The following is a 13,171-nucleotide window of genomic DNA, read 5'->3' on the forward strand; positions in this document are numbered from 1 at the left end:
AATATTTGAAAAAATCCCAAGTTAAACCAGTCAAAATGCATTGATGAAAAGCAGCCAACATCCCCATGACTGCCAAAGGACTAATGTAGTGATAAAGTTAATGAGATTTATATCCAAAATCTTCTTTAAACAATTGAAATACATATATTTTTTAACAGAATGGTCATGTGGACCAGTGGTTCCCAACCTTTTTTCCTTTAAGGCCCCCCAGGACCAACACAGAAAAAATAGGGATAATTTGTGGCCAAAATGAACATAAATTTTAATGTTTTTGTGTGTAAATCCAAAGTAGCCCCAAATACAAATTCTATTACCCAACAACTATTGTTTGAATTATTTATTAGTGTTAAACCATGATTTCTGTTAATATGAGCAAATTTAATTTTAAAAAACCTCAGGACAGACAGAGCCTTGCACCCTCTCTAAGGGGGTGTTGGACCCCAGGTTGGGAAGCAAGGATGTAGACATTAAAAAACCCTGACTCTGCTTGGTTAAGCATCTGACTTGTAAGTCCCACAATCAGGGAAGAAAATGAGGCAAGGTTCAAATCTTGGGTGCAAAAGTCCTGTGGCCCTTTTTATCTCGTCAGTCCCGACTCTCTCCTCCCTGTTTCTGGATCTGTCCATTGTCCTGTCTCCAATGAAAGCAAAAAAGCCCCAAAATAAATCTTAAAACAAAAAAAATCTCAGACACGTTTTGGCATCAAGCATCATCGGGAAGTCGTGGACTTTAATAACATACCTTGTCCTATTTCAGCACACCCATTCAACTACAAAAAACAAAAAACAAAAACAGATTTTTACGCAGTGCTTACTGACCTAGGCCTTTCATTCACCCCGGTTGAGAGAGGCTGGTTTATACTCTCTATTTTAAATGATAAGGAAGTTAAATATCTTAAGTGTGTGTATGTGAAAATGCAGAATATAACACATCTGTAAGGTGCTAGAAAAGTTTTAAAATGTACCCTCAGGACGCTTTGAAAGCTTGAATTTGACTTCAGAAAGGTGTGTGAACCTTGCTCTTGGTTTGTAATAAGAGTCAGTTCAGCAAACACTGCAAGTATAAACTTAACGCATCATAAAATCACCTCTTCAATTGTAATTGTATGTAGCTGATAATATCTTCAGGATGTTTTTTTTTCATGAATGAGTGAAAATCAAATACCAGAGGTGTGAGAATGAAGCACAGTGGCTCCCTCTAGTGTTTTCTTGGTAATGCACAGTAAAGTAGATTCTAAATGTGATCATTAACCAAAAACAGACACCTGAAAAAGCTGAAATTTACATATTATGTGAAAGAATAAAAGTCATACATATGTATTTAAATTGCGAATACTTCCCTCTTTCCACTGTGATTTTTTTTCAAGGCATTGAGGACACAGTTGAGAAAAATGTCATGAATAATCTCCTGTGCAAACATTTGGCTAAGAATAACAATACATATGTTTAAAAATATTTATTTTCAAATATTTCACAATATCCAGGTTGATTTATAAATAATTCAATATAACATAATTAATATCAAGATATTTTAGGATGTAAACTTAATTTGTTAATTTTTTAAACAATATTAACGATATTTTTAAAGCTTATTTTGATGGTAAATACAGAAAGAAAAACAAACCATACAAGTGACTGTGCAACACCAACTCCAACGCAAAAAAACAACAAAAAAGATCCTCACCTCCTCTAATAAGACACTTCATTATCTGTTACAAAATTACTTTAATTTTAAAATCATGTAACATACATATGTAATCTATTAGACATAGAAAATAAACAACTATATAGTCTAAACTTTTTTTTTACATTCTATTATACAATATATTCAATGTTGTTTCTGCATTGAAACTGTAGAAATGGCGGCGAGCCAGGTTGGTTTTTGTTCATGTCCTGGTTCACGTCTCACACAGAAAGCATAGATCTGACTGCCCACCCTCACAGTTAAGGTGTCAGTCAATGTTTTTTTTTTTTTTTTTTTACAAATCAGAAAAGTTATATGTGAATCAAATCACATGCCTTCAAAAACACTCCATGAAAAAGCCTGTGAAAGAGAAGAAGAAGAAAAGCGTTCTGAAGGATGAACATAGGGGAGAAAGGTGCAGCGACTACAAAGAAAACAAGTACCGACTGAGCAGGTGGATTATTTACAAGAATACACACATAAAAGAAACAATGTCACATCGGAACATCTGGTGAAGAACTAGGGGATTTGTCTGAAACAAAATAATTTAGGACTTCACACACAACTAGAACACAATGCATGAACCATCTCCACATGAGTTTAATGAGAAGAATCTCCCTCAACCTCCTTTTCAAGGCAAGATAACAGAGTGATAGCAGGCTGATCTGCACACAAAGATCTTTATGTGTTGTGATGAAAACCATTCTTCATGTGAAACTTTACTGCAGTGAACTGAATGGTCAGATGATTTATTTTCCATCTATAAGGTCAGGAAAAGTATAAATATAGTCTCTATGGCACCTCGGAGTTGCTGGCTGAGCCTTACTGACACTACTTTTGCTATACCGAGAGTGGATGTGTAAAAATACATAAATGCAGGCTGATGCTTCTCTCTGATGTCTAAAAATATAGTTTGAATGATGTAAAATTGCACTTTTTATTAAAAGCTAAAACTAAAAAGCATTCAACTGAAAAAGAGAAAATATTTGACTTCTGTAGCAGCAAACACACCCTCCTGTGAACTCTACATGTGTCTGAAATTCTGCTCCACAAGGACAGAAAGATTTAAATTCTTCATTTAATCTCTTTTAATGATCATGGTGAATGTCTGAATGTTTTTCTACAGAGTTCCTGTGATTTATGTTTAAGAAATACAAAGTCCTGTGTCACCATCAAGCCATCGTTTCCACTGCTTGTACCCTAAGAAAGATACTGCTGATATCAATGTATGAAGGAATGTTAGGACATTTTCATTAAAAAAATACTTCCATATAATTTACATGGTACAATGGCTTATTATACACCTCTATATACATCGTACAACTGTTCTGAGACATTTTCAACAGTATAAATTAACATTCTTCTTTTTCAAATCAACATTGCACATAGGAAAGTTTAAAACGGCACTGAACGTTCATGTTGAAAGTTTTGTGACAGCCCGGTCCTGTCGTCCGTGCTGAGCAGCACCAGTCTCATGAAGGGGGGAGGGGGGCTGTGACGGAGCCGACGTGGCTTTTTATAAAGTGTAGCACGAGTTCCAAAGTGAGAATTTCAGGAAACAGTTTTTTCCTGCTGAGCTAACAGGGAAACAAATTAAATTTTAATCTTAAAAGTTTAAATATTTAACTCAGATTCTGGCACATTTACTGTCACAAGATTGTCATCAGTAAAAAAGAACTGCTTTTTATGTGTTACTCTTCAGTGTGAATTTCTTCTCAATATCATCTAAACGCTAACCAAGCTCCCACAATGCACTGCAGCCATTCTTTCACAATCACGCTGACTACATTGTTTAAAGCTGTGGTTCTCAACTGGTTTAGCGTCAGGACCCACCACCTCCTTGAAAATAAGTCTTGGCCCAAAATTCCTGAACTTTTCGATCAAGACCAAATGTCTTTTAATTGAAAAATATCAGCAGTTATAGGACTTGAGGTGGAATAAAAAATGTAACCGAGCAGAGATGAGGACATTGCCTTCCAAATAAAAGCGAATCATGGACTTCATATTAGGCCTGTGCTCAAAAAATATGGCAATATATCATCACGCGCACCTTGCCGATGCAGGTATCGATACAGATGATCTAGCCAGATTCCATGTCCGTCATTTGGAGGATCCATCTTGCAAAGCTTCAATCTGAAATGTTGGTGCTCAGTCTGAAAACTGCTGGACCACTCAGTGTCATTTGAGGAGAACAAGGCCGTAACTACAGGTGGGGTTAAGTCTGTATACATTAGCTCAGCTTGGATGTAGCTATAGAGGCAATTTTTAAATAAAAACGTGACATTTCTCTATTTGAAGAAGAGCAAAGAACTGCACTGAAAGTTGCAGAGAAGATATTACTATTCTTCTCCTCAAATGGCACCTGCCTGTCAAGCTCACATTTGAAATTTACTCTCTGGAGCTGCACATGCCCACTTTGTCTTGTCCTGTCACTCTGATTGGTCCATAATGAGTGTAACTGACAGAACACGGCAGTTATTTTGCCCTTCCCAAACACTTTCTATGGGCGGTTGCCAAGATGGATGTCAAATATATCTCATGCAATGGATTTATGAATTAGTCTATCTGGTGTTAGGTTGCTGAAAATGGCTTTTGGGGCATTTCCATGATGACTTATGTTTGTGCCATTCCAAATCAAGCCATGCCGATTTACTTTTCCTGCTCTGGAGCATTGCCCAAGCATGCCTGCCCTGCCTCCAAGGGTGTCATGGTGATGTCACAGCGGTTCATCACCTCGCAGATGTGTTTAAGTAGCAACCGCTGCACCAAACTTTGACATACTTCCAGGACAACAGGATGGACAGGCATAATGTGAGTGGATGGCTAAACCAAACAGTGTTTCTTCCTTTTCTGGTGGAACAAAAGGATGCTTACTGATGTGCAGCTGGACTGCCATGCTGAGTCAAACCAAGTAGAACCAAACAGCTCAACATAATGGAGTACCATTTGTGACCCCCTTTTGCGTCCTGGCCCACCAGTTGAGAACCAACGGTTTAAAGAATAAACAGTGCAGCTTTATAATATGAGCTATTAAGGAGAACAAAAGCTTCTTTATATTTAAAGGGCAGTTCGAGATGAGAGTGCTAGAGTGGCTGGAGCTTCTTAGCAACTTTACATCTCCCAGCAAGCCTTGCTTGATCACACTGACAATAAACAGCATCCCCGGATGTTGTAATCTATCAGTTTCATTATGTAAAGAACGCATTTGTAATATCTTTAAAGGGGGCGATTTGATTATTGATTGTTAATTTGAAACTTAAAGATTGTCATTTTGCCTACAGTTAAATGATATTTTTATTTGATTCAGAAGTGAAAAAACTAAACATAATCCATAACAATTACATTTTGTTTTCGGGCGAGATGACATTCATAGTAGGGAGCGATGAACTTTTCTCTAGTTCATGATTCTGATTGACATGTCATGACTTTTTAACCTTTCAAATACAGAGACCAATCAGATGACCAGAGTGGTATAACATGCTGGTTTGAAAATATCCAGGCAGCAGAATCCTTTTTTTCACTGTTTCCTAGAAATTCAAATCACCAAGCAGTTTGTTGTTGTGTGGTATTAAAACTACTATCACCAGTGTAAAAAATCATCCCCATTAACCCAGCTGGGCTCTGACATGTATTTCTACATGAACATCTAAAATCATCTCTTGAGTATAAAACTAGTTTCTTAATCCCACATATATTTGTTTTCAAATATGATAAATAAGGATGAAATGATTTTATGATGGTTTTAGTAAATGCAATTTTTCTGTTTATTACTGTCACAAGAAGCATCCAATAAATAATCGTTAACCTTTTATAAATCTAGATGTCTTGATTAGCTCTGATGAATAATAAATTATGACCTATGAAAATAGAACTTTGTATTCCAAATGGACCTGAGCTGGATTTTTAAAGCCGTAATCAGACCAACTATCGAACTGCACCGTGAACATACCACAGTTAAAGGCACAAATATTTCCCCCTCTGTTCGCTTGTTTGTCACTTTTTGACTCAGAGCTCATCACAAGGCCCCTCGTAGCAGGACTTCAGCGCTCTGCTTCTACACACGCAGATTGAGGCTTTAAAAATCTAGATAGACCTTTCTGAAAATTTAAGAATATAACCACCTGCCCTTAGTTTCCTGTGTTGTTAAATTCATACCCAACCTGAATTTAGAAATGGCAGTCATCTCACAAATGCATGATTACAATAAAGCCCTTCTTTAGTGACTTTTTGTGAAAAACAGCAGGAAATAAAACATCGTGTTGTGTCAAACCGAGAGCTGTGCGTTGTCTGCAGAGGGAAATACATGATGATGTGAGTTATTAGGTACATAATCCCATCATGAGATAAACCATTTCCACTGGAGCAAAAATTCACATGATCTGATGTCACTGAGGCTTTGTCAAGCAGAAGGTTTGAAAAATAATCTCACTGTTGAGCGATTAGTCGTGAAGAAAATAGAGCATTGACTTGTGGGCAAAAATAAATATAGTTTTTTTTTAGGTCGGGGCAGTGTCAAAGTGCAAACAGACACTTGAAACTCTCCTAAGGTGAAAAGTGGCGTCTTCTTGAGAGCTTTGATAATCCACTCGTTCCAGCAGCTCCTCCGTCTGAGAGCAATGTGGCCCGTAGGGTGAAGGCCTGGCACCGTAGACTCTCCTCGGGTCCTGCAGGTGGCCTCAGGCCTGTGCAGCCTCTGCTCGCAGTCCTCGGCCTCTTCTGAAGAGGGGCAGCTTCACATTTAGAGTAAGGTCACTAGAAGCTATATCCCTCTCCTGAGCATTTCCGCTGCTGAACTTGACATCAAGTTTAATTCCAAATGCCTCAAAGTGCCGCCGACTACACGACGGCGGCACAGAGGGAGATCTCCATGCTCTTACACCATCCTCAGTGCTACCGAGTCAGCAAATGTCGGAAGTCTGAAACACTGCCAGTCTGATTTTGGGAATGTTGGTATTGCCTCTGCTGCTGTTGCGCCTGTTGCTGTTGTGCTTGTGGTGCTTGCTGTGTCTGGGGCTGTTGCTGGATGTATCCTACAGTGTTTTGATGCGGGACATTAGCAGTATGTAAGAACGCTGGAGTAGATCCACCATGAACAAGTCCTTGAGTCATCTGTGGATAAAAAGACAGAATGAATGTTATCTCAAGAGCTGGAAGAAGCTGCTTCACTCGGTTCTGAATGATGGCCAATTCAGACCTTGGAAGAGATTTATAACACAATGTTTGGACATGAGAGGTTTCTCTGAGTAGTAAAATGTACTCTGCAAGGGCATCGCTTCAGCTCAGTGGTTAAAGATGAGCCCTGTTTAAAGAGGCTACATTCACTGACTGCATTGAGTCCCAACCTCGACCCTTTTCTACAGGTTTTCCTGCACTCTTTCCTACTACACAATTCAAGCCTTCCTACATCAGTGCCAATGCCAGAGCCAAACACCTGCTTATGAAAGAAGGCTTATTCCATCCCAGATATATTTCAATCTAAATATTTTCTAATTTATACTTTCAATGCAGTTTTGAAAATAACTTGTCTACTTTTACTCTATCTGTTTATGTATGGAAGAATATTTTAACGTAGCCAAAGCTCATTTAAAATAGACTGAGCCAAAATGGAAAACTGTTCTGTGGTCAGATGAAGAAAAACTTTGAAATTCTTTTTGGAAACCATGGACTAAAGAGGAGAGGGACCATCCAGCTTGTTATCAGCGCACAGTTCAAAAGCCTGCATCTCTGATGGAATGGCGTTGGAAGCTTACACATGTGGAAAGGACACTATCAATGCTGGCTTCGTCGTAGAAGAGTCTAGGTGATGATCTGGCCTGCCTGCAGTATCGACCTTTCACCAATAGAAAATATTTGGTGCATCATAAAACAAAAAATCCAGCAAAGAAGACCCAGGACTGCTGAGCACTAGGATCCTACATCAGACAAGAATGGTACAACCTTCTTCTCCCAAAACTCCAGCTGCTGGTCTCCTCACTTCCCTGACATTTACAGGCTGTTGTTAAAAGGAGAGGGGATGCTACACAATGGTAAACATGGCCCTGTCCCTATTTTTTTGAGATGTGTAGCTGGCATCAAATTCAAAATGAGCTAATATTTTTTATAAAATGGCAAAATGTCTCAGTTCAACATCCGATGTGATTTGTATGATATGATATGTTGTATTGTGAAAAAAATGGGTTATGAGATTCGTGAATTAGTGCATTCTGTTACATTTTTAGCAGTGCCCCAACATTTTGGAACTATGGCTTTAGGCAAAATCTGACCAATCAGATTCAGGGGAGGCTATACCTGAGCTAGACCCTTTTGTTTGACTAATGGAGAAAACAGAAGAGCAAGTGTATATCATAAATTATAGATTAAATCATTTTTTTAAATAGATGTAGAGGAAATTCCACCATAAAGTGTAAAATGTTATTTACAGCACTCTATTCTATAATTTTTCATTCTTGAAAGTAAAATGTGTAATTTTAAAACAATAATGGAAAATGATTTGTTTTGGCTAAATTAAATCATCTACTTTTCTCTGTAGTGACAAATTTGGCTCCACTAAGTCCTAATACCACAACTTGAAAATAATATCTGCTGAAGTTTCTTGTGGAAACAGTCTATTGTTTTTGGAGAATAAAATTAAAAATTAAGGTTTTGTGCACCCTCCCATTAGCACAATGAAAAGATACACAATGACCCAAAAACTCCATGTCTCATATGAACTCAAGACTTCAACAATATATTTCAATAAAAGCGATCACTTCAGAGACTTCGGCAAAGTAACAAAAATGAATTCATTGATTAAAACTTCTTTAATCTGAGGCCACTCCACAGTGCATGTCTCTGATGACAGTGATGAAATCCTCTCTTTGCAGAAAAGAGAGAATTAAAAAAGCTTTTTTCAAATTCAGTGCTTCCACAAGACATGTTCTTCTAATCTGTTGTCAATTTTTCAATAGTTGGTGGCCTTTGATTTCCTTTCCTTACAAAAGACAATGGCACATATAAATCACACTAAATTTGGGTTTCAGAGTCTCAGTTTTAGTGTGACTGAAAAAAATACATAAGTCTTGGTCAACAGCCTTTGAAAACATACAGCAGCTTGTTGCTATCATAACAAATGCAGGGCTATACCTTAGTCATGAATCCAAAAATATAATGCCTTAAAGGGATACTTTTGGATACATTTTGGCAAATTCGCCCATTGCCATAATTCCTATAGTCTTAGAAATAGGTTTGTTTCCTTTAGTTGTTGGTGCAAGCTGTTTTTAGATCTGGGGGGACCAATATACCAGCTGCACAGCTAACGCTATGGAAGCAGACGATATTTTTTGCTTTCCCTCATCAAACTCATCAAATACACAATCCAACAAATCTAAAACACTCTTGTGGACAAGTTGTGAGCTGTACATTCACAACGCCAATTATGGCAGTGGGCAAATTTGCCAAAATTTTGAAATATCCCTTTAAGTAATTGAACTTAGCAGCACTGTGCAACAATCCCGGTTATATTTCTGAATAAAAATAAAATGTATGCTCCCACAAACCTACAAATACTACATAGCAGTGCATCATACCTGAAAGAACTGCTGGGGCTGCTGCAGCTGCAGGGAGTGCTGGGAAGCCTGAGGCTGGGTGTGGTAGACCGACTGGGACTGGTTGTTTGAGATGAAACTATTGTGAGGGATCATTATGGGTGATGTGAAGACCGGGGAGGGCACAAGGACAGCATTACAGTTGACCTGTTGCATGGAGAACGATGGGGTGATGATCTGCTGCTCCAGCGTGTATCTGTGAGGAGGGAGCATTGAAGAATTTAGACACTATATGCAGCAGCAGCAGCATGTAATCAGACTGATGATTGTGCATGCACGCTTACATGGTTTGGGAGAGGCCCATGTTGCACTGGGAAGGCTGCGTGGTGACACTGCTTGTGGGAACCAGCGTCTGCATCGGCTGGTTGAGGAGCATGCTGCAGGTTTAAGAACATCTGTTACAAGGAGAACTTGGTCTGCGCTGTGAAAAAGGAAAAACTCAAAGCATGATAAGAGAGAGGATGTTTTTTTCTGGGCTCTTACCGTAGTTGTCCATCCTGGCTGAACTCGCTGTCTGTGTGTCTTTGGTTTGCATCCTGCAGAGACCTGGTGTTGGTCTGAGAGAACATCATGGGGTTGCTGTAGAAGGGCATCGTTACGCTCGTGTTGGTCTGCACGGGCACGCTAACTGACTGTGGCTGCCCGCTCCGTGAAATTCTCTGCTGGACCTGCAACAGAACACAGAAAATACTGCAGTTAGAAACAAAAAAATCCAATTACTTGATATAAACATGTACTATTCTCGTACGCATTGAGGCAGAAATGGCTGTGTATTTCTGAGCTGATCATTAGCAGTCTAACAGTGAAGTGAATTTACCCCACAGTGTTCTGCACAACACATTCAGAGTGCTGATTGGCTGCTAACCCCTGTGACCCAAAGAAGCATATTTATGCCCTCTGCCCACACAAGGGGAATGGCAACTCTGGAGGGTACGTTTAACCTGGAAAGGTTCAGCAGTGCAACAGTTAATGGGAAAAAACATAACCTAAGCCCATTAGAATATTATTCGAGCTAAATGTTTTTAAACTTGTAACACTGAGTAAGCCTGATGGTTTGTCTTCTTTTTTCTGCTTTTTTCTTTTCTTAATTTATCTGTACCTACTTGATCTGCTTTTAAACATCCTTCTTCAGTGACTTGATCCGATACAATACTATGTACTATGATACAATACAAGTGACAGGACACAACACAATACAACACAACGGTATTCCAATGATACGATGCAATCAGCCACAATGTAACAGAGACAATCAACATCCCACACATGGATGAAATTTAGCTTTTGTGCTAAATTTGGCATATTTTTGTTGATCTGTTGATCAGTGTGCATTGTCCCAATTATACAAACATGATAAATAAATAAACAATATAACTCCATAGGGCATGATACGATACGCAGATTGGATAGGATACAACACAATGCAATAAGATACAGTACAGATATGAAACACAAGGTGCCTTCAATAATACTTGAAGCCACGATATAATCCAATGCATCAAAACAACCCAATTTGTTACACACCCAAATGATACAATACTATCAGACACTATATGATAGACAGAACACAGTGATACAATATCACACTATAGGATTTGATCTAACACAATGTGATACACCATAGTGTGATAAGAAACCATCTAGAAATACATTTTGATGCTGTAAAGGTTTATTTTGTTGACTAAGAATGTTCAGCAACTAACTTTTCTCCATGAAGAAGACAAGACTGAGACTAGCTGAAAATAGGTCCTTGATAATAAAAACTGGGAAAGTAAGTTTGGTTTTTTAAGGAGACTAAAACTAGATTAAAATGTTAGTGCTGGACTGGACGTTCAACATCCATGATATTTGTCCACTGTATAAGTAATCATTAAAACACAAGCAGAGATGAGGTGAGAGACAATTCAAGTCATATCAGGATTTTCTTCAGTTTATTTAAAAGTAATTCAAGAATTGATAGTGGATGAATATGGGTGTTTTACATTAACAATAATTTATATTATCGCAAATAAAATTTGTTCAAAGAAAATAAATGTTATGATAAAAAGTAAAGATGAAATATAGGGACTTTTTATTGACTAAAACTTGACCAATCTCTCTATGGGGGTGGGTTTTTTACCCTTTATTGTTTAAAGGTTATAGTATATGGGTGCCTGCTCAACCTACTGAGCTAATCCACCATCCTTGAAATGTTTGTGAGTTTTAGTCAACTAATGCTGGCCTTACACCTAATGGCTTTTCAAACAATTTCAAATTCGCAGACAATATTTCAAAGTCGGAGTAAAATCATGAGTCTTGCTAAAGTTGAAGACTGCTCCTATGATATCAGTCATAAGGTGCAAGGCAATTGTAAAACTTGAGCAGTTTTAAGGACGTCTTGGCATCACAATATAATCAAACATGTTATGTAACATGCTATATAAGGTTGTTAAAATCAGTTTTAATTTTGGCAGCTATTTTTAATTTTAGTCTTAGTCTTTAAATGAAATGTCTTGGGCAGATATTAGTCATTTCCATCCTTCTCAAAAACTCAAAAACATTTTAGTCTAGTTTTGGTCCAGTTTTAGTCCATAGAAAGTCCTCGCATTTTAGTCTTTACTTTAGTCCAAGCATTTATTTTCTTGCCTAAATCTGCTACCAAATCATGGTAGTGTGTTCTTTGCACTCTGCTTAATCTGGCGTCCCTGCTTTCTACAGCTGAGAGGCAGAATAGTTATAACCACAGATTTACCCACAGTGGAGAAATATTACAGATTTTGAATGTCAGACGAAAACTACATAACATTTTAGTCAGTTTTAGTCATCTTGATGAAAACTAAACTTACTTTTTGTCAGTTTTAGTTATCACAGATCTATTTTCGTAAGTCTAGTTTTTGTCCTGGAAATAAAGGCTGTCAACGAGCATTTTTAGTCATAGTTTTAGTTGACAAAATTAACACTGGTTAAAACTTTGATGCTTTTAAATGATACCTTTCTCCTAAAAATCTTGCTTGTTGCAAGCAAAAAAGCCATTACAAAGTGCTGGTTACAAAAAAATTGTCCAACGGCTGGTCTCTTTGTTAGCATTGTAAAACATTCGGATCTTTTGGAACAGATGACTTATTCAATACGACTTCAAAAAGAGCTTGGAGAGAAACGGTGGGAAAAATGGAAATTTTATTTGGCCAGTTAATGTTTTACTGGTGTTTTGATAACTGTCACATGTGCATGTATGTTCGTATGGGTATGCATATTGGTGTATATGTATACATGTATAGATGTATAGATATGTGTACATGGTAAATACAAGGTTTTGTACATCTCATTTTTATGAGGCAGTTTTTTTGCCCTTAAGTTTGGATCAACCCAAGACCTCATGATTATCTGTTTTTTGTTTTGTTTTGTTACGTTTTACTGTACCTGCAATTTTGCTATAAATAAAAAGTATTTAAAAAAAAAAAGATACTACAAATACTACATATTTTTAAATGATGCAATCTGACTGGCCATATCAAAAGTATACAAGCTTTAGAAAATAGTAACTTCCTTTTTTGAGCCAAAAGCTGCCATGCAAGTTAGAAAGAGGATGTTGTCTAACTTGCACAAATACATTACCAACATTTTTTTACATTCACAATGTATTTTTGTGTACAATAACAAGCCAAAACATCGATCATCTTGATAAAGTAATGTCAGGTGTCTTTTGCTACAGTGAAAACAAGTCCAGACTGCAGCAGCTAATGACCAAACAAATGATTCCACCACATGCAGAGACTGATATTAAACGCTGAATCAATAACATGTCTCCTGCTGTGTTGAGAGCACTGAAGTAGGCTACGAGCCGTTAGCTGCTAATGACTGAGGCTAATTAGATTGAACATTATCCTCATTTACACCTTTCCAACAGCTGTGTGTGTTTGTTTAGA

General features: G+C 37.7%; 1 protein-coding gene across 6 annotated transcripts in view; it reads right to left on the minus strand.

Annotated features, from left to right (window-relative positions):
• Positions 1–1,486: 1,486 nt before the first annotated feature.
• npas2 (neuronal PAS domain protein 2) overlaps positions 1,487–13,171 on the minus strand; it is an 81,143-nt gene continuing 69,458 nt past the window's right edge. For all 6 annotated transcript variants that reach the window (XM_041801044.1, XM_041801047.1, XM_041801041.1 and 3 more), the window contains 4 exons: positions 9,750–9,934; positions 9,551–9,643; positions 9,249–9,462; positions 1,487–6,792 (listed from right to left, as the gene is read on the minus strand). In XM_041801044.1, coding sequence (XP_041656978.1) covers positions 6,574–6,792; positions 9,249–9,462; positions 9,551–9,643; positions 9,750–9,934 — 711 coding nt within the window. In that variant the 3' untranslated portion in view covers positions 1,487–6,573. The remainder of the gene's footprint in view (positions 6,793–9,248; positions 9,463–9,550; positions 9,644–9,749; positions 9,935–13,171) is intronic.

Source organism: Cheilinus undulatus, linkage group 12 (genome assembly GCF_018320785.1).
Source record: "Cheilinus undulatus linkage group 12, ASM1832078v1, whole genome shotgun sequence".
Lineage (NCBI taxonomy): Eukaryota > Metazoa > Chordata > Actinopteri > Labriformes > Labridae > Cheilinus > Cheilinus undulatus.